The sequence below is a fragment of the Haematobia irritans genome, chromosome 3 (genome assembly GCF_050003625.1).
Source record: "Haematobia irritans isolate KBUSLIRL chromosome 3, ASM5000362v1, whole genome shotgun sequence".
Taxonomy (NCBI): Eukaryota; Metazoa; Arthropoda; class Insecta; order Diptera; family Muscidae; genus Haematobia; species Haematobia irritans.
Window position 1 is genome coordinate 579,155 of NC_134399.1, and position 27,334 is coordinate 606,488.

The following is a 27,334-nucleotide window of genomic DNA, read 5'->3' on the forward strand; positions in this document are numbered from 1 at the left end:
ATAACGCCTATTAATTTATTATTTGTCCAACATCGATAGATATAACCGGGAAGAAGTAGTTAGATCATTAGGAAAGGAAGTTAATTTAAATCCCCCTTTAACACTGGGTCAGTTGCCGGACACACCCGAGGAATTGCTGAAATTGGATCAAGTTTGTAGAAATTGTTTTTTTTTTATTTTTAGCCATTCCCACAAAAACGAATTATCTTACCCTAGGTTTTTATAAAATCCGAGTTGAAAGTAGGTGTTATCTATGTTAAGGAGGATCAATACACGGAAGAGCAAATTTTAGACAATAATGAAAATTCATTGCTCTTCGATGAATTCCTAAGCCTTTTAGGTGATCGTGTACGCCTAAAGGGTTTTGACAAATATAAAGGTGGCCTTGATACAGTACATGATTTAACAGGTAAACATTATAAATTAATTTCCTAAAATATGCTGCAGCTGTCTTGAACACCCCCTCCCCCAATTGTAGGACTGTATTCTGTATATACAAATTGGCGTAATATAGAGATTATGTTCCATGTCTCTACACTATTGCCTTATGAGAGACACGATCCTCAAAAACTACAAAGGAAACGACACATAGGTAATGACATTGTCTGTGTGGTATTTCTGGAAGCTGATAATACCCGCTTTAGTCCGGCCTGTATAAAAAGTCATTTTTTGCATACGTTTATTTTGGTGAGTAGAAAATCCATCTACACAAAATGTCATTAATGTTCAATCGTAATTTGCATTTCTTTTTTTTTTTGTCAAAGGTAAGAGTCTCAGCTAGAATAAAACATAAACCTACCCGCTATGAAGTGTCTGTGGTGACGAGAGATGAAGTTGGAGCCTATAAACCTTATTTGTGGGAACAGTCTGTGTTTGAAAAGGGACCCATGTGCAGGTAATGATAAAAAAAACAAAACTAATACGTTTTCATGTATCACTGTTGGGCTTTTACTATCAGTTAACAAAAAGCAAATTCACGATATTCTCCTTGCTTAACTAACGTGGGTCACATACACATCCGTTGTACGGTTTAAGAGTTCACTCATTCATGCTAAGCATTGCACAATCGTCACACTTTAAATATTTTTATTCCTTATTTTACTAATTACAATTCTTTCTTTTTTGTTTTTTCTTCCCTCAGAGAATGGCTATTAACGAAAATCGTTAATGGTGAACGTGCCTCATATTCAGCCCCAAAATTCGCCCGCATGCAAGAGCGTACACGCTCCCAAATGTTGGAGGATTTGGTAATGAATTTATCCAATCACGCTGAGACCGGACAAATACCAAAACCCTATCGAAGGGGCTCATGGCGACCAATTGGTGAGGAAGAATATAGAAAAATGTTGCATGCAAGAGTTTTAGCCAATACAAGTGCGCCAATCACACCACTCTCGTCACCGATGGACGTGTGTGAAGTGTGCTGTGTGCTACTGTCTGTTAAGCATAGTATGTAGTATGGGAGTGGAGAGAAACAATCCTAGTCAGTAATTAAGTAGTAATAAATTTTCGTTGTATTGAAAGAGCACGTAAAAGTCTTTTTTATGAAATCTAAAAGCATGATGACAATTTATTACTGCATATTTGTAGGCGTTTATGGATTTTCTTATGATTTTTGTTTATCGAACCCTTAATCATACCACACAGAAGCCTACACACACATATTTCAATATCTTACTGTTGTTTTTAACGATACGCCCCCCGAGAATATATCGGGAAAAAAGACAAAAATATTTTTAACTTCTTTAGAGGCTTTAAATCGCATTACGCCTTTCTTAACACCCTCTTAACGCAGCCATAAACATCAAAGCACATTTCCATTTTGTGATATTATCATTATCGGCCAACACGATTCCATACCTATGGTTTTTGTGTTTTATTTTCTTTTTTGGACCTTCTATGTACTTCACCTCATGCCAATATACATTTCCAATATTAAAGGAATGTTGTAAAAGGTTCTCGAAAGGCCTTATTTAACATAAATATCAGTTACAAAGGGTTTATATTACTCGTAAAAGGAAACAGATGTATAATGAAACATTTTATTGGAAAAAATTAAGTTAATTTTAACTAATTAAATATAAACAATTAAGTAACTATTTATTTTGTTTGGTTAAGTTTAACAAAATATATGTTAAAATGTTTTAATTTTATTTAATTACTTTTTATTATTATTATTATATTAAATTTATTTATTTTGATTATTTCATCTTAATTTAAATTAAATTAATTTATTTTCAAGTTGTGTTATTTTTTGTATAAAACTTTCAAAAGAAGTGTTCTAAGTACTAATTTTAACTAATTAAATTCCTTTCCAAAGCTTTTATATTTTTCGCAAAAGGAAACATATGTATGATTAAATTGTTAAGTTAGTAATAGATGTATTAGTTACTTAATTTAAATTAAATTTAAATAATTAATTAACCATTAATTTTATTTGGTTAAGTTTAGCAATATGTTGTTAATATGTTAAAATATTTTAATTTTCTGTATTTAATAATTAAATTTATTTTAAACTTTATTTAACTTAAGTTATTCTATTATATTACTTTTATTTTTTCATTTTCATTTCGCTTTAATTTAAACTATCGCAAAACGGTAGGATATGGTTTTTTTATTCATAGTTACACTCAAAAAAAGTTTACTTGGATTCAAAGATTTTGACCTTCCCTGAAGGATTTTGGTATTGATTCCGAGCCAAAGATGCGGCTTCTTTATAATAAAGAAATTTGTTAGCGACCCATCTGGCTTTAAATCTAAGACCAATTAAATTTAAATTAGGATACAGACCTCATTTATCAATTTTTCATTCTCTTTTCGCGTTTTAGTATTAAAGCAATTCACGTACATACAAATGCCACTTTAAAAATCCAAATTATAACGAATACTTCAAAGTAAAAAAAAAAACTTTAAACCAAAGACTCTAAATCCTCAAAATAAGTCTTAGCCTGTATTTGAAGCGTTTTTATCTTAAATCTAAAGTTTCAATATTTCAGTTAATTTAAGGACAATTTCTTTAAATCAAAAATGTGTTTCTTTACTTTAAGGAAAATTAACCTTAGTTCAATGATTTTAACGGAGGACGCAAATTTACAAAATTTTTGTCCTAAATTTAATGAAAAAAAATCTTTGATTCAAAGATTATAACTCTATTTTAATTAAAATTACATTATTTTAAAGACATTTGTCCTTAATATTTTGTAAATTTCGCATACTAAAATTTAGGTTGCGTAATCTTTAATATCACGTAAATATATTTTTCAGTGTAGTCAATGAAATATTGAAGCCGAGTGCACACACACACAAAGCAACAAGCAATCACCAAGTGATTCCGAGGTGATCGGTGTATATGAAAACGGTATATACCGATCAAAGTTATTATATTTGTTAGTTTTGCCCTTGAAGCTTAAAATGACTTAAATTCCTTAAGGTTTATGTTATAAGGCCCACACAGTGTAGGGCCTAGAATTTTAAGAATCTTTTGGGTGTTATCTAAACACATTCTAACTGTACAATTTCTTATCCGCGACCCAAATACGATCTCCAAGAGGCTGGCTTTATTCTCCAGGACACCCCGTTAATGTTTTCACGATAAATGTCTTAAAATTTATGCTACTTTGTTGGATATAAATCGAATCACATGTCAATGTGATTAATGGCTTTCAATGTCACTACACCGGTGGGTGGAGCTATGACGACAGATGATGATGATGACAACAACAAAGAGATGGTATTGTAAGGACAAAAAATTCTTTTTGTTTTTTTTTTTTTGCCACAGAATTACACATCCTTTAAAACTCAAATACCTCTATGTCTTTTTTGGCTTCGGTCGATTTTGTGAAGTGCATGATTTTTATATCCCTTTCAACGCCTTAATGTTAGGTTGTTAATCTTCGTGTATAATAAATGGTTGCCATCGAGCATTTCTCCTCTGTCTCACATATATCAAATACCAGTGGCCGTATTATCAATGCCAATCTAAAGAATGGCCATCATAGATTCTCTTCTTATTTTGCCTTTTTATCCTTTTTCACTGTCTGCATTGAGTTTGTTAAAGGGGAATGTAACAACTTCCGGTTTGACAGATGAAAAACGGAAATACCAAAAAATTTGTTAAACAATTTATCGATATGGCAATTTGACTGAAGTTAGGACACCAACATTTTTGCAAAGGATGGGGTTGACAATGTCCTTTCATTAAATTAAAAGCATAAATTCAGTTTCTTTGATCACTTTTTTGTCAAAAAAAAGAAGGCATGCATCGTTTTTAATGGAGTCATCGTTAACTACAAGCAATGGCTAACATTCTGTAGAAAATGGGTCCTGGGGGAAATAAAGTAAATGGGATATTTAAAGCTATCCATATCAAACTTAAGATATGTTGGAAATTTTGCATTAAGAGTGGTGAGAGGGTCGGCGATAATAAGGGATACTTTTGTATTCAATATTGTATTATTTAGGGCTCATTTTCAAGAGAAAGAGAAAAAAGTTCCCCTTTTTATATGCTAATATAAAAACCTCTACGATGATTTTTTTTTTTTTTAGCAGATAATGGTATCACATAATAGCTTTGGTAATTATTGACCCATATAAGTTACTGGTATTGTAATAAAATTAAAAATACTTTCTGGTGGCATCATACGTACCATAGGCAATATGCAACAATTAATATATAGTATACGCCATAAGTACCGAATGGTACTTACTTCGGACCAGGACTGCCAATAAAATTTCAAGAAAAATCGTCACTCTTTTCCGCAAAAATCGTCATAATCGTCACTTCCATTTTAAAAATCGTCAAAAAATCTCTAATGTAAATTATATTAAAACAATCTAATTTTTTTGCTTAAAACCAAAAGTATTAATTTCATATAACGAACAGAAAATTAACATACATAACTATGCATTGCATCAACAAAAGCGTAATGAACTCAGTTTTGCATAAAAATAACATAAAAAAACTCTTATTGATTGACTCTCAAATTAAGAGGTACAATTTTTTATACAAATAAAATTTTAACAAAATCTTCTATAGAAATAAATTGTTGGGGAAATTTTCTATAGAAATTAAATTTTGCAAAAATTGGTTTAGAAATAAAATTTTGCAAGAATTTACTATAAAAAAATTGCCAAAAATGATCTATAGAAATCAAGTTTGACAAGAATGTTCGAAAGAAATAAAAATGTGCAAACATTTCCTGCAGATATAAAGTTTTGAGAAAGTTTTCCATAGAAATAAAGTTTTGATAAAGTTTTTCAATGAAAATAAAAGTTTCTATATAAATAAAATTTTGACAAAATTTTCTATGAAAATAAAATGCTGAGTATTCGATGAAAATAAATTTTTGACAAAATTTTCTATAGAAATAAAATTTTGACAAAATTTTCTATAGAAATAAAATTTTGACAACTTGTTCTGTAGAAATAAAAGGTTAACAAAATTTTCGATAAATTCAATATAAAACATTTCTTTTGAATAAAATAAATAAATAATTTTTTATATACTAACCACAAAAACTTCAAAATATTTTTTTTTATTCTGACAGATTTTTGTTAACATTTTCTACAAATTTTGGTGGTAGATTATTTTTGGCACGAGTGGTAACCGTGATACTAATACTGTAGATGTAGATGTGAAATGAGGTATAGCTCCTACATGTCTGAAATGTCCAGCAAAAACTCTTTTTGCCTGGCTCTAAACGTGTAAACGAACTGCTTCTATTCAAAATTTTTTAACGGAGCTAATATCGTCATTTTTGGAGCAAAAATCGGAAAATCGGCATTTTGCTATTTTTGAGTAAAAAGTCGTCAAAATGCCGATAAATCGGCAAAATTTGCAGTCCTGTTTCGGACTTATCTAGGCTTTAATATCACCAAAACAGTGATATATAGCAATTGATTCCAAAAAAAAAAAAAACAACCAAAAGGATTTCATTAACGATACTCTTCAAATTTGGAACAAAGTATTATTTTTTAATCCTTTTTTATGTCGGTTAAGATTTAAATTTTGGTGGTAGATTATTTTTGGCACGAGTGGTAACCGTGATACTAATACTGTAGATGTAGATGTGAAATGAGGTATAGCTCCTACATGTCTGAAATGTCCAGCAAAAACTCTTTTTGCCTGGCTCTAAACGTGTAAACGAACTGCTTCTATTCAAAATTTTTTAACGGAGCTAATATCGTCATTTTTGGAGCAAAAATCGGAAAATCGGCATTTTGCTATTTTTGAGTAAAAAGTCGTCAAAATGCCGATAAATCGGCAAAATTTGCAGTCCTGTTTCGGACTTATCTAGGCTTTAATATCACCAAAACAGTGATATATAGCAATTGATTCCAAAAAAAAAAAAACAACCAAAAGGATTTCATTAACGATACTCTTCAAATTTGGAACAAAGTATTATTTTTTAATCCTTTTTTATGTCGGTTAAGATTTAACAGGACTTCTTCTTCCTCTCTCGAAAAGAGGTTTGAACCTATTTAATTGCAAATAAATAATGGAAATAAACAGCTTATTGTTCTAAAAACTGTACAAGCTACAAGTAAATCTAGTTATCTCAACAAAAAAAAGTTGATAGTATGAGTTTTTATGGTTTCCATTATGGTTTTCTTTTTACCTTACACTCAAAGAAAAAATACTATCCAACGGAACGAAATTTTAGACAAACAAAATACCCCCAATCTAATAAACCCGTTGCAACGAATATTTCTAATATTTTTTTTATTTTCTGAAATTTCTGTCTGTCTGAAATTTCGTTCAGAAAAGAAAACTCTTCTTTCAGCGTATATGAACCTATATATACAAGCTCCAATTACATTTTCATAGAATGTTATATTACCTTATAGTTGCCACTATGTTAAGACCCTAAGACCTATATTCCTGATATATTTTTAGAAAAAATGAAATTTTATAAATATTCCTGTCCTGGTAGTAGGCAATGACTTTATATTCCCTTTTTATCTTTTAAAGATTTTCTCACCAAAATGAATGATCCCTCCCATGTACATACATACTGACATCTAGGCTTATAAAGAAATGAAGTGCATGTAAATTCCCTTAAAAATTGATAACCTTTTTTATTATTATTATTTTATTTTATATCTAAAAAGTATGAAATATTGATTTTAATTTTAACCCTCACTCAATGTTTAGGTCATATGAGACCCTCATCACCTCTGTTAGATTCCGTGCGTGATCAATTCGAAGACTATGATCAATTGGCGAAAGATTTTACGCGAGTTTTTCTGAATATAGAACCATCGTGCCTAACAAATGCTCACCTATTTGATGTCACATTTCTGGTGGGACAATCGAAGCAGAAAGCCCGTTTTATTGGTGTGCGGGCGATATTGGGTGTTCGAAGTAGAGTGTTTCAGGTAACTTTAAAAAATTTCAATGATTTTTAAAAAGAAATAACTTATAAACATTGAATATTTATTTAGGAAATGCTTTATGGCATACAAACCGGTTTCGGTTCACCACAAATCCCAGTTGCTGAAATATTTGCGCGTCCAGCGCCTTCATTGGTTTCACCACAAAATCAAAAACCCAAAAGTAATAACTATCTCACCGTGCCCGATTCCGATTCGATACGGCCGAAAAGTGTGCCTTCCTCACCTATGGTCAAGAGGGCATTCTCACGTCTGGGTACCATCACTGCCGGCTGGGGTCGATCCATACGCAACAAAAATACAAATCAACTGAATCCGGAGGATAAAAAGAAATGGATATCATCAACAGATTGTTCGAGTAAGAGTTTCAGTCCACATAACTACAAATATATCGATGTGTGTTTTTTCGTCTCTTTTTTGTGTGTGTTTTTTTTTCCTTTTGATCCAAAAAATAAAACCAAACTCAACTCAATTCAATATCAAACATTAAACTACCCACCTCCACTATTACCATCACACATATAAACCACAAAAATCTGTTGACTATTCCCTGTAAAAACAAACCCCTATTAACCGAATGTTTGCTGTAACGTATGGGATTTTTGTAAACATTTTTACTCGATATTTAACATAATTTGGTTGGCTTGTTTTCTTATAAATTTATTTTAATTTATTAAAATGCCTTGGAATATGTACAAATATTATTTTTATACCGAATTGGCTTACTTCGTTTATCTAAATTTTTTTGTAATGTTTTGTTGTTGGGATTACTAAACCTACTCACTAATCTTTATCTTTGGTACATTCTAAAATACAAATGTTATGTTTTTGAATTGGACTTGTAAATTAATTAAAAATCACAATCTTTTAAAAATCCCTCACACTTGTTCATATTCTCGAAATTTGTGTATTTGTTTTAATTTTTTCTTTTGGCATTCATATCATCTCAATTCGTAAACAAATTATTCCATTTTCATAATAAACGGTCGCAAATATCGAAATTAATCCGAAAATATTCCACGCCTTCAAATTTCAATAAATGGGGGAAAAATAAATTTAATATAATATTTAAATTTTGGTTTAATTCACAACCATTTGTCAAACTAAAAATTGTTTTTCAATTACTCTAACAATTCATCCAAACTTATTGAATTTCACTTCGAATAAAAATCGATTTTATTACTCATTGTTTTAATTTTGTTCGTACACATTGAATTTGAAATTAAATGTTCACTATTTGGAAAAATCCTACTTTTCTTTACACCAAAATTGATCAAATTACCTATTACTTTAAACTTTCAAAAACGTGCTTCTTTCCATTTTTTTCGTACATTTTCAATATGAAAATAATACAAATGTGGAATTTTTAACTGATAAATCGTTTTCAATGGCACAATATTTTTGTTTGTTTCGAATTCAATGAAATATGAAATATGAAACTTACTTCAACTCTCTCGAATCATGCAACACTCAACATTTTTTCATTATCAATATGATCGTCATGTCATTATACTTTTTACCCTCTCGTGTCTTGCCTCCCTTATCCTGTTTTTAACCATTTTCCCTTACCGAGTTCCTTGGTTTCCTGCTCGTATATCCCCCCCCCCCCCCCCAAAAAAAAAAAAACTATCCCAAATCATTTCCATCAATTTAATCTTGTCTCATAATTTTCTTTACTTCTTGTTATTTTTGGACCCAAAAACTCCTTTTTATTCTTGTATGCGTTTCTGTGTGCATATCTCGTCGTTTTTTCTTCTATCCCAAAATTGGAACTTGACTCATTTTCTATAAAATAACAACAACAAAAATTGATTCTCTGATTATATTTATTTTCTTCATTCATCAATGGCAAATTATGTTTTTGGCGCTGTTTTACATATTCACCACCACATCTCATGCCACTGGCGCCGATTTGAATTTCTTTATTATTTGCAATGACTTTTCATTTTATTTTTTTTATTATTATTATTTTAATATTCCGTTTATTGATATTACGTTGCACAACATCATCAACAACAAACAACAACAATAAAACTATAGACAGGGATAGCAAAGAAAAAGACAAGGATAAATCGGGTAATAATTTGGCTGTACCTAGACTGTCTGTGTGTGCAGATGCTCAGAAAGTGGATAGAGCGAAATTGGCTCAAACGGAATTCACCATTATTGAATTTGATCCGGATACATTTCGTGTGCTCTTGGACTATTTACATACGGGGACATGTCCTTTGACTTGTGTCTCTATACCAGGTAAGTTCAACGAAGAGTTTTCTCTACTCAGCATTTCTCAAGCACTGGGCATTTTGCTTTCCAGGTCTACTTTGCGCTGCAGAACATTATGACCTTCCAGAATTGCTTCAGGCGTGCTTTCATCATTGCAAACAATTTCTACGCATAGAAGTCGTTTGTCCCATGCTTATATCCTTGGAAAACTACTATTGGCGTTACACTTCCGCTTCCGAGCTGGTCAATATGATATTGTCCTTTGTTGAGAATAAGGCCCATGCTTTATTTAAATGTCCAGAGTTCCTCAATCTATCCGAGTCCATGGTCCAAATGATAATGTGCCGAGAGCTACAGTGTCCGGAAATAAGGAAATTTGAAGCCATGTTGGCTTGGGCCAAATACAAGGTTTCCAAAATGAAAGTCCATCCCAATAAGGATACCCAATTTGAGTTCGAGTGCATTATGGAGCGTTTAACACGAGACCTGAATTTGTGTCGCATTTCACCCAGTGAACTACTGTCGATTGTCTTACCATCGAAGGCATTGAAGAATGAACGCATTATGGAGACTTTGATGATGCAAGTGAACTTGGGCACATATCGTATGCAGGAATTGGATGAGTATCGCCAACAGTTGCGAAGCCAAGAATCCGCCGAGGCGGAAGTCCATCATCGGGGTGGGTGAGATAGTAAGAATGTTAGTTTCGATATTGATCGCGGTGGTGGCAGTGGGGCCAGTGGTGGAGATGTTTCAAACTCATACGATTCCACGGCCGATGATGAGGTGGAATTTTACAATGATTTTGATGCAACTCCCACCACCAGCCGAGTGGCAGCCCAAATGCAGGCGGCCAAGGAGGCGAGAAGACGGCGTTGGGCTGGTGATGGTTCATCAGCCGGTAGTAGTGAGTGTGGGAAGAAGTTTTAAATGTTAAGTTCAAATCAATTTCTATTAGTCGACATTGGGAAGAGACAATCACAGAAATGTCGTTATTAGAGAAAGTTGGCATAATTCAAATGTAGCTGTTAGTTTTTCGAATTACACTTACTTCCATACACAAAAGTTCTGCTAATGTGAATTTAAATTTATATTTTCGTTTGTACTGGGTTTCAAAGAGACCATGGTTTTTTATTTATGCTTTTCCACTTGGCTAGTTCCTGACTCACGAAAAAAGCTTGCAATGAATAATTGATCACAACAGGCAAATTAACACAAAGTTGTGATTTATCTCAATCATTGTTACAATGACTTGTTCAGCTTATCGATAAAACTAAAATGTTATTTTCTCGTCAAATATAACCTGCTTTCCGGAAACAGATACATGATTTCCGTGAAAATAACATGGTTGCGTAAACCATGTTACATGGTCACCACCCAATAATAACATTTTGCTCCTAAAACATGTTTGAGGTGATCATATTCTTTCTCTGGGTGCAGACGATAAAATAAAACAATTTTACCAAACGATGGTTTATCCTCCGATAATGTACTAAATTTCTATTATGTTTTTGGAAACACCATTTTCGTAATATTATTCTATCAACAATGAACCCCTTTTTCTGTCCTTACTTGGGTCTACTTGCGTTAGATGTTCATTAAATTCTCTTTTCGTAAAAAGGGTCTGATTTAAACAATCTTCTTGTAATAAATGTTAAGAAATCCGTTAAAAACCCAAATTTTTTAAACTTTATGAACAAATTATTAACTACACATAACACCATATACCGCTAGGGAAATAGCAAGAATTTCAATTAGACGACATTCCCCATAGTGAAATTCACACATTCGGTCCTTCCCATAAGAAAATCACGACTACCGATACTTTGGACAACTTTGGATCCTTTGAAATCCTTAAGCCTTCCCAATCCCTTTCAATCTTTTTCCACCACTATATGTATCAATAAAATGAATATAAATCAAACAATCGTGTAGTATTTGATACATACTGTCAATATTGTTACTAACTAATTTTTAACTGTCACATCCATCCTATTTTATTGTCTCTAAGGCGAAAATATAAATATCATGCTGTATGTGTTTGGAATACTTGTCAACATTACAATGATTTTTATGGCTAAAGAGTTTCAAATTCTTATTGATCGATTGAACTTTTTTTATTAAAAGCTCTATCCATATGAAACACCCCTAAATGTTACGCTTACTGGAAATATTAAAGACTAAACCAAATATAAAAGAAAAACTCATATGTATAAAATATGTATAGAAAGAGAAACTATTGTACAAAAAGACATAAAAACATACACACACAAATTTTTTAAATAACTAAAATAAAAGCTTGTAGGTTTAAGTTGATAGTAAACTTTAAACGATGCTCCCAAAATGCATTGCTTCTCAATGCTGCCATTTTCCAAAAAGCTCTATTATTTATTGTTTATATAATTTAAGTGTTTTTTTTTTAATTTTAATATTGTTTTAAAAATATTTTGTTTTTTTTTTAATCTACTTGGAATCCATGATGCAATAACGAGATGACATTGAATGTTCTGTACCAACTCAACATTTCAAACAAACTCAGTGCAGTTTAACTTTAAGTAATACTTGTTTCTTTTCGTTTTATTGATTCTTGTACAATACAACGACCAAGTACACAAATTGAATAACTATTATTAACCTTCATAGATTTAACCAATTTATTTAAATGACCACCGTACACACAGAGAAGGAATATGATTACCTCAACCATGTTGCAAGAGCAAAATGTTATTTTTGGACGGGGGACATGTAAAATGTTTGCGGCAACCATGCTATTTTCTCAAAAATCCATATTCGACAACCATGTATACATTTGCCGAGGAAACAATATTTTTGCGACAAAAATGTTCCACCGTCCAAAAATAACATTTTGTTCTTTCTTGAGTAACGAAATTTTAGACAACCGAAATTTTCATTTCTTTACGGAGTAAAGTATTTTTTCGTTGTGTGTAAATTGGTTAATTTAAGTGTTTTCAGCAAAACCACTGTTATACGGTATTTGCAGTATATCACTTACCACTTGTAGCATAATGCATTAACAAGATGGATCCACTGAAAGATCTTTCCATCGAATGGGTGCAGCCCTATTTCATTTTTATTCTAATAATGAGGTATGTCCTTCTCATAGCTGAATCATAAAATATCAATGCTTCCTAAACATGTCCTCATAAAAATTTTGACCAGAAATTGATGTTTCAAGTCCATAATTTTTATGGTTTTATACTTCGTGTGAGCTTCAAAACTTTAATTAGGCAGTAGGCTATGTCATTTTCTATAATTTTTCTATTTTTATTGCTCATTAAATGACAACTGGGCTAAAATTCTAAATACCCTCACTGATGTCACTATTTCACTAGGTGCCCCACAAAAATTGATTCGTGTTATTGGGTTAATTGCAAAAATCCATTTATTCACAGCTTTAGGCTTGGGTAAAACATTCGTTTTTTATATAGAACTTTTGTTAAGCTAAACCCAAATCCTTCCTTTGAAATCTATGGATTATGTTTTAAACAAGAAACGAGCAATATTAAACTTTGTTTACTATCAAAATACATTATTTACCAGCTGCATTTGTAAACAAAAATAAAAAAATACTTGTAAAAGATCAATAAAATCTCAATGCTTTTAAATGTTGAAATTTTCATATATTGTAAAAATACTCAAAGAAAACAATTTAGTTAATTACTATTATTAATAATATTATAAATGTTATATAGATTTTAATGCCAAGAAATTTATAAAACAACAAATTTGCAAAAGGACTCAGCAAAAGAAAAACTATGAAAAATTAAAAAAAATATATATAAAAGAGAAACTATATTTAAAATAAAATTGAATTTAATTATTTAATAAACAATAAAACAACAAACGTATATAGATATTTATATACAAAAAAGTAAATTTAATCCCTGACAAAAGAAATGAACTACTTATATACATAATTACTCTATACACAAAATAAAACAAATTGTTTAAATTTATAAAGATAAAATTGTTTAATAACTAGTATATTTAACATAAAACGTAAACCAAAACAATTTAACACATAGATAAATAAATGTTTTGATACTGCTTAGATACGTTATTATATATTGTATATGATAATTAATTATATATATACATACATATGAAACCTTAGCAATATATCTAGAAAATTCTTAAAAGTTCTTAAACGTTTCTTTTAACAGTATTTAATTTTTACTGAGATCTCTTTTCGAAATATAACATAAAACTTTATGATTGCTAGATATTTATATAAGAATATTGAAGGCTGGAAGAAAAAAGAATTTTAAAAAGTTACTTGGGTCCAAAAATTCGAAGCTTCATATTTTCTTAGACCCAATTAAATAGACCACCAAACGTTTGTTTTGTAGTAAAGTTACTTACCCTCATATATTCCATATGCCAATTAAGAACTTAACTGCTGGACATTTTTCAATTAAAATTAACTAGAGAGAAGATATTTCCATTTTACTTACTGCGAACTGGCAGTCACAGCTTAACGGAGCTACATGAAAATGGCCGTTAATACATATTCTTACTATATTCTATATACTATATTCATTCTCAGAAAAATGCTGTTGGATTTTTGTAATGCATGGTCTAGCAAACAACATTTCGTAAATTTTCAAAATGTTATCCAGAACTGTTAACCCTCCGATGGGTGCTAAGGTCCCTGTGGACTTTTATTCATGCATAATTCTGTCTTTTATATGATCTCAAATATGACGATTTATCACTTCCTGTACTAGTTAATCCAGGAAAGAACATGTAAAATACAAAGTTAAGAAATAACTTCCACAGGGACCTTACAACCCATCGGAGGGTTAATATTCTTCAAAGCTCCCAAAACACGATCAACAAACATTTTGTTTGCTTGTTATGCCTTAATTTGATAAATATTTAGATTTATGGACAAATATAATAAATATTTCTAGTTTATTGTTTAATTTTTTGTTTTTCAAACAAACTAATTCATGTTCTAGTGTAATCAGACTTAAAACATAGCAGTCAATGTTTGCTATTTTAGAAAACAGTGACTTTTTTATGCAGACTTTTTGCGGATTGTTTCTGCTGCGTCTACTTATAAATTTCTTTGTGAATGATATGTATAACAAAATGTTTGCATCAAGAAGTATTTTTAAATCGAGATCAGCTAATCAACAAAGTTTTGTGTTATTATTGGACATTGGAATCAAATTTCGAGTATACATTACGTACGAAATCGGATCATTTACGATCATTAAATGATGAATTTGTGTTTGTCTAGAGATATAATTCTCTCAATCTTCTATATAAAATTCTAAAACTTAGTGAAGAATATAGCCGAATTGTAATGTAATAAAGAACCGCTAACAATTTGTTAGCTGGTAGAAATTAAAACGGTTTGCAGATCTACGTTTTTCACAGAGCTTTTTCATCATTTTGAAAAGTTTGAATAATGATAACTAAATTTTTAAAATGTCCACAAAAAATCGAATTCACTTTAAAATTTTTGAAGAAATGTGGGTTACTTATTATAGCAACCGATAGCAGAGATTAAATCATTCATTACTTAAATAATTAACCAAGGAATTTTCTTAGTACTTACTACAAATTCTTCACTAGACTTCAATTTTTTTTATAAAATTTCTTTAAAATCGAAACCTAAACCAAACAAATGACAAAAAGCTCATCAAAATGTGTGTGCGTAAAATAGTTAAGATTATTAAAAAGAAAACAAATAAATAAATAAGTCCTAAATGAGATATTTCATTTGTAACAGGAGAAAAATAGCCAAAACATTTAATAGAAAATAAACAAAAATGTAATAAAATAATACAAACCCACCAAATAAACATATACATATATAAATAAGGTAATAAATTCCCAATAAATAATTTTATACCATCAAACCTAAATTTTATCCCAAACCATAACCGCTAAATTTGTCTACAAACGTAAAAATAATATATGTTTCTATTTTCCTGATATACGGAAACCATTAAGGTATATTTCACAATATATTCACATATTGTTATGTGAATATATTGTGAAAATCCGTATTTGGAAATTAATAAGCAAAATGGGTTAATCTAAAAAGAATAACTAACCAGTCTTTACGCAATATCAATAAAGAATGATGGTTAAACGTTTTTAAATGTGCTCTCTCTCTCTCTATAGCTTTAAACATTCTTTAATTGTTCCAAGCAAATAAAATAGTAAATAAACTAACTTTATATGTTCTTACCCTATAAACCACAAAAACACAATAATCCAGAAAAAGTCCGTTCAGTAATTCTAAACAAAATCTACGAATACAAATTTTCACTAACATTTTAAGAACCTGTAAATTGACCCACAATAATGAGAATAGCAAAAACCGGAGAGAAAAAAAGTAGTATTAAAACAAAAACTTTGCAAATAAATATGTATAAATGAAATTTATAAAAATATTAAAAGAAATTGGTTCATTTATTCACTTCATTCTGTTCAAAGGTAAGAATTTTCTATGTATTGTAAGAAAAATCGCTGCAAAGGACATAAAGAATAAAGATTACTTAACTTTTCTCAGCAACAAAATTTGCTTTCTAATATTAACTAAAGTTTTATTTTGAATAACAATATTGTGATTATTACTTGTAGATTCCTCATGGACATCCTATAGGGACAAGGGGATATATTATTTATTTTCATGTGAAAATCCATTTGTTTTTAATTTTTGTTTTATACATATTTTTAAGCATTACATTTGCATCTGCGGAAGACTTTTTGCTGCTTAGGATATGTCTCTGATGTAGGTCTTACTCTCTAGAATATATGCATGATTTCATTTGAGCCCATTCGGTACTCGGAAACCTTCATTTTATATTCTATTGAAAAATAAAGTAAATTTCTCTTGACATAGACCTACATTCACTTTTTTTGTAACATTTGTTGTATTTATTTGCTTAATTGTCATGAGAATCGAATGTTAAAAGGTTAGCCAGAGAAATTTTATGTAAGCTTCAAATTAAAGACCTTATATTAGGCATATTGACACAAGTGATTCGAATTCTTTCGGAATCACTATTCATATCATACCAAGGTAACGTATATAAATGATCTATCTTTATTCTGCTCGTTATTAGTCTCAAAACAATTTACAAAATGTTCAAATTAATCTTTGTATTATCGATTGCTACTATGCTATTACAAACGGATGCCCGTCCGGTTCGTATGCAAGACGATGTTGATAGAGGAGATGAGTTTTTGCCAACTATCAGCTGTAAGGAAAGAGCCTGTTCAAGAATATATCGTCCACTTTGTATCTCGGTTGAAGGCGAACAAAAAACTGTATCTTCCCGATGTTCCTTCAACAATATGCGATGCGAGGCAATGAGAAATCGTTCATTGGGTGTTGGTAGATCAGTACCAAGATTCCGGGTCGTTCATGAGGGAACATGTGATGGAGATATTTGAATTCAGATTAAGCGGAATGTATTGGACAATAAAATGACGTGAAAAATATTGTGATCATAAGAAATATTGTGTGTGTATGTTTTTTTATATAAAGATCAGAAATCATAGTATCTGTAAATTTATTGGTTGAACCAGCAGACAAGTTTGCTATAATAGCAAAAAACCAATGACCAAAAGATACAACCCAACAAAACATACTTCGGAAGAAAGAGTTTAGTTGCGCTTTTTGGTAAACAATAAATTAGACAGAGCATCCACACTGCATGTGTCGGTGAAAATAAGGTAAACGAGTAATCAAAGTAGTTTATGATCATTCGTTTACGTTATTGCAACCAATTCATTCAGTATAGATGCATGAAAAGTAGTGCTGTTTTCCTTCATATCAACAATGCTATAAAATATGAAGCTCAAGATTATTTATCACTTTTGAGCAATATTTCTATTGAAATGAGCAATTATATCAGCGCTCTGTAGAAGAAGCTGCTCTAAATCGGGACATCCCCCACAAAAATCAGTGTACATTTGTTGGTACTGCCTCTCTCCCTCACAATCCTGCTGAAATAGTGCTCCATTTTTTGCTGGGAAACGAATGTTTTCGAATCCCAAAGTCTAAGATGGTCAATTTATGAAATGTATTTGAAATTACATTTTTTCAGTAGCAAAAAATGTCTCATAGTCTATAAATTTACATCTGTAAATTTTACGGTATGTGTTTTACCGATTTCAATGTTTAATGCACATTTGATTGGAATACATAGATATTTTTTATCCGTTCTTCTTCTTCTTCTTCTTCCTTAGATATTTTCTAGTCATTCTTCAAAATGATTTAACAAAGCATAGCCAATAGTTGTAGAGCCGTGCGATAATACAACCTGTTAATCCGCCACCTGTTAATACCACCAAAAATATAAAAAATGGGATGATATGGTGAAATATCATACAGTAGCACACTGTAAATGGTTCACTTGTGACACAGCCGTTTAATGTACGAAAAGTTAAAGAAATCAGTAAAATTATAATGGATGTAGGTAGGCTTGGTAATTCATTTTAAATAATAAAAAAACATACAAAAGTTTTTGAATTCAATTACATATTAATATGCAAAATAATTTTTTTGACAGTTGGTATTCTGGCTGACCAAAGGACTAAAATTTTAATATCAAGCTTTAATTCAAAGCTATTGTAGCTACTTGACTATAGTTTATGCGCACAAAAAGAATGCGGAGCTAAAGTCTCGGCAAAGGCTTTAAATGCATCGGCAAATTTGCCTATAGGATACCCTAGGCTTTCGCTGTATAAGGATGTCTTCCCTCATCGTTTACTAATTCATGGAACTTATAACCATTAACTATTGTTATATGTATACAAATGCTTGCATCAAATAGGATATCACACAATTTCTTTCTTGTCCAATAGTTCTAAATATTAACACTCGTAATAGTAATAATCTAATAATAATAATATAATTAGTAATAAGCTAAATGTTGTTTTATGCAGAAGTGAAACAACTAAAGAAAGAATTGAATATTCTGACAGTTTCAGATTTACCCAATGAAATCAAGACTGTTCTAATTATTTCTCTATTTAAGGTGAAAATGAAAGAATGGGATTGTTGTGCTGATAGGAATGAAATTAGTCTTCTTCGCCAAGTTTTCACGCAAATTTTTTGTAGATTATTTAAATTTTGCATTTTATCCATATCCGCCTCAACAAAATGCACTTTACCACCCCCAAAGTTAAAGAAATAATTCGATGCGCTACAAAATTAAATATTCACAGTTTGGATTTCTAAATAAGACAGTCATTAAAAATGTAAAAATATTATTTACTCTGTAATGTTTAGGCTTCAAAAATTTGGAATATAGCATCATAAATTATCCATATAGCCCATTTCGCAAGCATGTTTAATAACCGCCAAAATCTTCATATTAACTTCATCGCCACCTGCCTCAATAGATAAAATGCGAAATTCATCTCCTGAGATATCACTGGCAAATAAATCCGATAATCGTGAACATTCCTCTTCGCTACAAAGCATCCAAGGCAAAAAATGCATGCATATCATAACACCATAAAAAGCAAAACGAGAGAAATGTGACTTAAACTTTTCAAATGAATAGCATTTTAAAGTCTCTTCGATGTCTTTAGCAGATTTGTCTGCCGCCTTTAAAATCATTTCCAGTGTGGCATACATATTGGAGTGATATGTTTCCAGTAATTCTGGCCAAACATCAGTTCGCATATCGTCGCTAGAGTTGAAGTACATAAAAAAACTTAAATCCAGTACAGGAGATCCATAGCGGACTTCCTACACAAACAAGAAAATAAATTAGGGTAATGGAATTGTGGCAACTGAATGGAGACGTACCTGAAAATCTATCATTTTCACATCTTCAATTCCTTCTCCCTCAGTAGAATACTTGAACAACACATTATTGCGATTATAGTCCCCATGGAGAATAGCACCAAATTTTCGATCCTCATCATTTTCTTCAATTTTGATTCTTAGCCGCTCTAACAATCGTGTGGGCTCATCAAAATATTTCTCCTTTAGTTTATGCAAATGTGTTATTAACTTCAAATCACTTTCAGTCTTCTTTTGAGAAGAACTTGTGTCGACTTTACGATTGAAAAATTCAAAAAAGCGTTCAAAGGCCACTCGATAGAGTACTGTATAAATATGAGTTTTTTCCTCGCCTGGGCTACAATTGAAAGGCAAAACTGTAAGACCAGTTTTCAAGCGATCTAATTGTTCGGGTTTCAAGGCCCTTAAGGCATATGATAATGCATGGTATTTTGCCAATGGTATGGACATAGCTAACAGGTGCTCACGGTTCAAGCTAAGGCGAGGTCCCATTTTGTAACCCAAAGGTTTAAGATTTTCCAATACCAAAGTGGCTTCTTTCTCCATTAAGGAGGAACTAAGACCTAAGAAATAAGAGTAGCAGTATCTTAATGTAAGCGTGTTTAAGGCTCTAAAGTAATATGGATACCTTCTATAAAACCAAATTCCGCTTTGTAACATAGTGGCACAAAATCATTAATTTTCAATGTAGCTACTTTCAGTTCATTTAAAAGCTTGCCAAATTCTAAGAGTACTTCTGCATAAATAAAGATTTCATTGGCAAATTGTATATAGGATTTACTCGACTCTCGAAATGCAAAATCTCCTCTCATAAATTTTGCTATTAATAAACGTTCTTTTTCACTAAAAAGTACACATTTAACATTAAACAGTTTTTTTCTGTTCAACCTCTATAGCTTACCCTTGAGGACTTCTTGTTTTCAGTGATATGTTATAAAGAGCTGACATAAAGCCATCTAAACCTCCACAATGTTCAGCTGTATGTGAAATTAGTTGCTCATTATCAAGTTTTAAAACAATTTCTGGTATTAGGTGGGAATCGATATAGACTTTATGGATATCAGACATGTTTGCCATCTGAAAGGGAAACTTTGATGACGAAATAAACTTTTAGTGACAAGAATACTGTACAAAAGCAAAGTTTTTGTACAGTATGATGACGAAATAAACAAAGTTTATTCAAATAGTGTTGAAGTTCATGTTCCTTTAAAGTACCATATTTTTAACGATCGAGTGCGTGTGTTTTTTAGTTTACCAAGTAATTTATTAGAACTCTTTCAAAAATTGTAAAAAAATTAACATTGTTTGTATATGCAAAGCAATCATGACTCCTCCCAACACTGTCAGCTGATACCGGTTTCAGTGTTGGCAAAGACTATGTAATTATAACAAGATGTCCTCTTGCTCTTGAATAGATAAAAGTGCACGACTTTAGGTTCACACACGTTCGTTATCTATTTTGCTTGTTGGAAGGTTTCTTTGCAACATTTTCTCCAATTCATCTTTAAAATTGTATTCGTAGCAATCATATGTGTAAATAGCTGTGTTCGGGGGACCAATAATGTGTAATAATTTATGACTCTTAAATTTTACGTTTAGACAAAAACACGAACAAAAAGAGATACAAAAACAACAATTGACTAATAAAGAAGTTAAAAGAGGGAAACATTTTGAATTGGCCGCTACTACGGGCGTGTTTCCAAAATTAAAACTGTAAAGTAAAAATTCCTATTTTCTCAGAAAAACTGTAGGAAACTTAACGCAGAAAGAACACCAGGGAACATAATAGACATCTCTTAATGATTTACATCGTAAGGTGCGTATTAAGTTCCAGTTTAACCGTTAAAATTGCCATTTTTATCATCATATAAAAATAAAAATAAACACAATTTACTTGAAGTAATTTCTTTTGGCATAAATGTTGAATGTAAAGAGTGCAGGAACAGGTCTATTAACCAAATTGAAAATTCTTCATTTTCTTTTCTTTTTTAGATTCGTAACATCATACCCATTTTTTTCCAACTCTCTCATACATGTATGGACCTAAACTCATGAGTCTATTGGAAAAAAAGAGGAAGCATATAGACATCTTGTTATTTCAGATAATCTTTGGTTGCAGTGTTGCAAGAAAAACAAAAGGATTACCGAAAGTGTACGAAAATATACCTAATCTGATCATAATCCTAATTGTTCGTTAAAATTGTTTTTCAATTTACTCTTATGCTTTTTTGTTGTTTTCTGTTAATAACATTGAATTAAACTTATCAATTTTTTGGCGCTGTAGATTGTTATTACTTAAAATATTTAAAGAATCCCTAATCCCGGAAAATCTACGAATTCTACATTTTGAAATCCCGAATCGCGGGATTTATAAAAATCGATCCCGAATGACAGCCCTACTATCTTATAAATTTGTAGTATAGGAATTGGACTAGTTTTCAAGTTGTACTATATTCTACATGTTGTGTAGCTGAAAAAAAGCGTCATATATTTGCTGATTTTTTGCAGTTATTACAACACTGACAGATTTTACTCAGCTGTTTTGATCTGCACCCACAAAATACAAAAACTAAAGAAAGTGCCCATAAAAATATCTTACACAAAAAGAATTTACTTCATTTATCTTCCTAATATCCCCTGTATTTGCGGAAAAAGTAAATTCTATTATTTTTTGCCATACATGGACTATGGAACAATTGGGAGAATTGGAAGCATGCAGAATTTGTGTTTGTGTTTATCCTGTGAAAGATATGGACTTTATTCATATCTTTCACAAAAATGAGGAATTCCAGAATGAACTTGATTTTATACGTGGTGAAATCGAGCACTGGAAACTGAAAATCGAACAAGGTGATGCGCTTCCTCAAAGAATTTGTGCAGATTGTTTTGCCAAATTCGCCAGCATTGAGGCGTTTCGAAAAGAATGCGAACTGACCCAGGAGAACCTATTGCAAACGTTTATCAATGCCGATAACAAAACCGATATTTCCCCAATGCTGTCGCAAGCAGAGACGGAGCCACTGCTGGGAACTGGATCAGATCAGCAACAAGATCTGGTTCCTCTGGAGCCACAAAATGATGTCGTTCTCAACGATTTTCGTGTATTCAATCAACAATTTGACCAATTCGATGATAATCCTGCTTTAGTGGATTCTTCGGCCACATTGTTGGATAACAATTTAATGACCACTGATGCCGCCAATGAAATGGGATTCTTGCCATCTCAGAATCTTTTTACTTTTGAAACTGCCGAGCCACCATCTGCAGGGACACTGCCATTAGATGAGACTGAAAATCCCTCCATTATGGGTGATATAATGAATGTAAAACCGGAGGCTGACAATCGAGAGGAGCAGATGGGTAAACATGATCTCGAAGATATGCTAAGACGCAGCATAATACTAACAAACAATACCACCTCCATAACAACCACCAAACGTGAAGATACAGAAATGACTGTAACTCGGACCACAACAACGCCTGCGATAGTAGCTTCTGCTACAATTATAAAGACTGAAGCGGGCACAACTTTCCATACTGGAGAACCTTGCGATAAACCTGCAAGTGGTAAGTGGCACTTATTTTGAACCCCTTATATACATCACTAACTAACTAAATCTTTCATTATCCACAGATGTTCACCAACAGGTACCAATTCATCGCGAAGATAATGCTTCCGATAATGAATGTGATGATGATGCTCAAGTAAATAACCGTTTAAAAGGCCTGCCATACACCTGCCACTATTGCTTCTGCCCTGATGTGGGTCCCATTGACCATCTCAGTTTTCCCGATGAGGATGCCCTTTCGCAACATTTCTTCGATGTACACGATCCAAATCGTCCATACACATGTCCCAAGTGTGATAATTCTTATAAAACTCAAAGGTTACGCGACAATCATATACGTTTAACACACGAAAGCGGTAGGAAATGTAATTTCTGCAACAAAACTCTAAGAAGCACCGTGGAGATACATCAATTCCACTGTCAACACATTGGCGATTGGGAGTGTGCCATATGCAAGGAAAAATTTCCACAAACGCCACTTTTTCGGTTTCGTTTACATGGACGCGTTCATGAACGAAGCAAGAATTTCAAATGTCGAATATGTGAACGTACTTTTACGCGTAAGGCCAACTTTGAAGCACACGAAAGAATGCATAGCAATGAAGCGAAATCTCAGTGGCATTGTGAAATTTGCAAGACAAGTAAGTTGAGATTGAAAATGTATTACTTATAGAAATATAGTTTTTATTAAGTTTTCCATTTTAACTGCAGAGTTCATAGATAATTGCAATAATTTATCTCTCTTATAATTATAAAAACCACATGCAAAAGGATTGTTTGCAAATTACCCAGACATATTTCTAAGAAAGAATTAAAGAAACCCATATATGAGGTTTATTTCGTGTCCCAAGTTGAGTTTACTTCAAGTCCATGTGTGACTAAACATTGAGAGTAGGGTGTCTCATTTTTCTAATACGGTTTTTTGCTAATAAGAATGCGTTTCTTCAATGTCATTTTGTAAATCAATTCGTAAGCCAGAGTATAGATGTGTATGGTACGAGTCAATGATCTGACTTTTTTAAATTCAACCAATAGAATATTTTAAACCATAAATATTTATAGTAACTCTCGCATTATTCAAACACAAAAATATTTTTACCTTTAATTTTTATTTATTTCTATTTGTTTATTTATAAACGTGTCACTAATCGGTTATATTTTTTTAAGATTTTTTAACAAACTATGATTTGAGACGCCATAATTATCAACATCATAACGATGAAAGTCCTGTTAAATGTAAAGAATGCAACCAAGGTAAGTACAGCTACTCATGGAGCATCTGAAATATTGTTGCAATGGCTGTTTTTATTCTAGGATTTTCAAGCATAGCTTTTCTGCAACGCCACATAACACAAATTCATAACTCAATATCCACAAATGTATCAACAACCAGCTCAAAGGTACATATTTGTCTCAAATGCAATGCTACGTTCACCTCTTTGCTTGCCCTTCAGAGGCATATGGCCATCACAAACAGCAATAATGGTCAATGTGTAGCTGTCGAAAATGCAAAGTTTGATCAAAAGGAACGTCGTCGCATACAAAGGCAAGGAGTATTCCCATGCTTTTTGTGCCCTAAACGATTCCATCTAAGGTCCCAGCTTGATAAACATCTCAACACCCACGATGCCCGTTTAAGACCTTATCAATGTGAACAATGGTAAAAACAAAGTCTTGACTAATTTTCTTTCCATGCTTATCATAGTATTCCATAAAATAAGCACTATTGTGTTTTTGGATTGTTATGTTAAAATCTATCTAATATTTATTTCGTCAACAATTCTAATTTTCAGTTATGTTCGCTGTCGTACTTCTATCGAACTAAAACAACATGTAGATGTTGCCCATTTGAATATAAAAGCCTTTTCATGCGAGAAATGTGGCAAGAGTTTTGGTTATAAGAAAGATCTGCGGGATCACATGCTTTTCCATGCAGGTAAGCTATCTCCAATAAATTATAATTACAGGAGTAAACTTCGTAATGTACACTTTTTCATTTTTACATCATTACTGCAATAGTTGATTGTTGTAATTATTCTAGTATTATAAAGTATCTACAAGCTAATACTTAAAATTATAATAAATTGTCATGAAAAATACAAAAAAGAAACCAACAACTAAAATAAGGGCTGTCAAAAAGCTTAAATAAGATGTCAAATAATGTGTTTAAAGTTTTGGACATTTTCAATATTGTCTGACGTTATTGCCTTTGGAAGATTTGGGAGCTTCGATAAAGGAGATAAAGCCTAATACTATGTGTTAAGCCAGACACATAGTCGCTTGTTCCCTGTTGTGGCTTAGATGAATTATTTTTGTTTCATGTTCTATTATTGCCTTTGGAAGATTTGGGAGCTTCGATAAAGGAGATAAAGCCTAATACTATGTGTTAAGCCAGACATATAGTCGCTTGTTCCCTGTTGTGGCTTAGATGAATTATTTTTGTTTCATGTTCTATGTATTGAATTAGACAAAATATGTTATGTGCATTAAATTGTTTGTTATAGTTATTGTAGCAACTCGTAAATTATTTTGTTGTTTTATGCATAAGCAAGTTCGTTTCTATATAGCCATATTCTAAAATCATTATTGGAGGCTGTAGGGTGATTATGGCCATCAGGTAATCGCATTTACCCTACCGACTTTGCATTACGAGATGTATAAAATAAATATAATTTTATATCGATATCTCGATGTGTCTCACACGAAATGGAAAACGTTTCATTGCCCAATCCTATGGTTAAGGGTAATATAATGTGCGACTAATATTAAGATATTTATATATATATATTAGAGTAGGTTACTGAAATTTGCCAAATAGTTTCAAACGATATGTTGTATTTTTTATTCCCCAATTATGTTTTTCAGAAGTTAATGTTCATTGTAATGAAGAAGGTTGTGACTACGTGTGCAAAAATGAAAAGGCACTTAATGATCATATACGTCACAAGCACCGTTTGCTATCGTGCGAATACTGCCGAGAAAAATTTACAAGACAAAAAATGACAGGTATACAAAAATGTGAATTCTAATTTAATTATATTTAAAAGCAATTTTTTTATGTTTCACGTTTTATAATTTTAATTTTGCTTTAACCTTTTGCAGCACATCTCAGAAATGTCCATCGTGCCGAAATAGATGTCGACTTGGCTGAATCAGATAATTTTTATAAATACAAATTACTCAATAATAATAATGATATTACACAAATCTCGTTTAATTTACTCAATACTCAATCCACAGAAAATAATGCTACAAATCAAACATTTGAATCATTATCATCATTGCCAGATGCTGCATCTACATATTCCTCAGCTTGTTCATCATCATCAATATCTTCATCGACATCACCGCCAATGTCTTCTAATTCGAATAATTTAGCTTTAAATGGTTTCATTGCTACAACATCAACATCACCATCATCACAAAATGAATTGAATTTAGTTAATGACGGCACCACAAATGTAAGTGCTTCAAATACCATGTATGTTGTCTCATCATCGGCAGAGACATCAAACTTAAATGAAAATAATGTGGATCAGTATTTCATGGCATCCTTAATGGATACCGATCAGGAAGTAACCGTAACATAACATAAGGCCATGTGAAAGTAAGAACTATATATGAAATAACCACAATTTTGGATACACAAATATACAACAGACTCGAATCTAGCCATAAAATTTACATTAAATCCGATTCGTGATCTGTAGCAATATTTCAGTTACAAACACATTCATTGATATTTATTAAACATAATTTCATTAATAATAGCTTAAGGTACTTAAAAATAACAAATTATGATGCTATATGTGTTTGCAACCGAAATGACCCTTAATTCTCACTCAATAATAAACCAAAATTAAGAGTAATAATTATATAGATCCAGCATCAAATTTAAATATATTTATTAGAGAAAACTCCAACCAATATAGGTAAAGCAAGAATAACAACACATGCATGCATTTAGATAAGTATAACATTATCTTACCATTTTTTAATGTTTGAAACACAAAACTTAATCTCAACATCAAAAGTCTATAGGACAATGTACAAGACTTACACGACAGACTTACTAAATATATATATATTATAACTTCCCACAATTAACAAAATACAAATAAATATACATATACTTATTAATCTATACTGTTTCTATACACATATTACTATCAAATTATCGGATAGAGTAAATTTAAAATCATCTACATACAGGAAAATGTGAAGCCATTTATTTGGAATCGAAGCAAGCATAGCAAAGCATTTCAGTGCTCTAAATCATTCCTTGATTTTTCTAATTTTATCTTATACAATATTCTATTTTATATTTTATAAGTCTTTGCATCTAGAT

General features: G+C 31.5%; 3 protein-coding genes across 7 annotated transcripts in view; 2 read left to right on the forward strand and 1 right to left on the reverse strand.

Annotated features, from left to right (window-relative positions):
- rsh (Rap GTPase activating protein radish) overlaps positions 1-13,193 on the forward strand; it is a 119,690-nt gene extending 106,497 nt beyond the window's left edge. Inside the window, exons 11-19 of one of the 2 annotated variants that reach the window (XM_075300041.1) lie at positions 40-151; positions 217-409; positions 479-687; positions 765-895; positions 1,142-1,323; positions 7,154-7,377; positions 7,444-7,750; positions 9,433-9,642; positions 9,707-13,193. In XM_075300041.1, coding sequence (XP_075156156.1) covers positions 40-151; positions 217-409; positions 479-687; positions 765-895; positions 1,142-1,323; positions 7,154-7,377; positions 7,444-7,750; positions 9,433-9,642; positions 9,707-10,302 — 2,164 coding nt within the window. In that variant the 3' untranslated portion in view covers positions 10,303-13,193. The remainder of the gene's footprint in view (positions 1-39; positions 152-216; positions 410-478; positions 688-764; positions 896-1,141; positions 1,324-7,153; positions 7,378-7,443; positions 7,751-9,432; positions 9,643-9,706) is intronic. The other variant, XM_075300040.1, reaches the window with a different exon arrangement.
- A 4,884-nt stretch (positions 13,194-18,077) lies between these two features.
- On the reverse strand, positions 18,078-20,779 carry LOC142229827 (uncharacterized). Of its 4 annotated transcripts, XM_075300404.1 has the most exons (6): positions 20,633-20,779; positions 20,319-20,506; positions 20,046-20,260; positions 19,421-19,980; positions 18,882-19,360; positions 18,078-18,809 (listed from the first exon to the last, which is right to left on the reverse strand). In XM_075300404.1, the coding sequence occupies exons 1-5, from the start codon at positions 20,633-20,635 to the stop codon at positions 18,920-18,922; spliced, it is 1,407 nt and encodes a 468-aa protein (XP_075156519.1). In that variant the 5' UTR covers positions 20,636-20,779; the 3' UTR covers positions 18,078-18,809; positions 18,882-18,919. The 4 variants fall into 4 exon arrangements, with proteins under 4 accessions (XP_075156519.1, XP_075156518.1, XP_075156520.1 ...); XM_075300403.1 differs by lacking the exon at positions 18,078-18,809 and having other exon boundaries at positions 18,857-19,360; XM_075300405.1 differs by lacking the exon at positions 18,078-18,809 and having other exon boundaries at positions 18,857-19,360; positions 20,319-20,494; positions 20,633-20,769.
- Positions 20,780-21,940: 1,161 nt separating this feature from the next.
- LOC142229522 (uncharacterized) lies at positions 21,941-27,126 on the forward strand. The gene is made up of 7 exons (XM_075300081.1): positions 21,941-22,984; positions 23,052-23,627; positions 24,154-24,240; positions 24,301-24,646; positions 24,780-24,922; positions 25,852-25,992; positions 26,089-27,126. Exons 1-7 carry the CDS (start codon positions 22,105-22,107, stop codon positions 26,574-26,576), a joined length of 2,661 nt encoding a protein of 886 aa, XP_075156196.1. The 5' UTR covers positions 21,941-22,104; the 3' UTR covers positions 26,577-27,126.
- Positions 27,127-27,334: the final 208 nt, after the last annotated feature.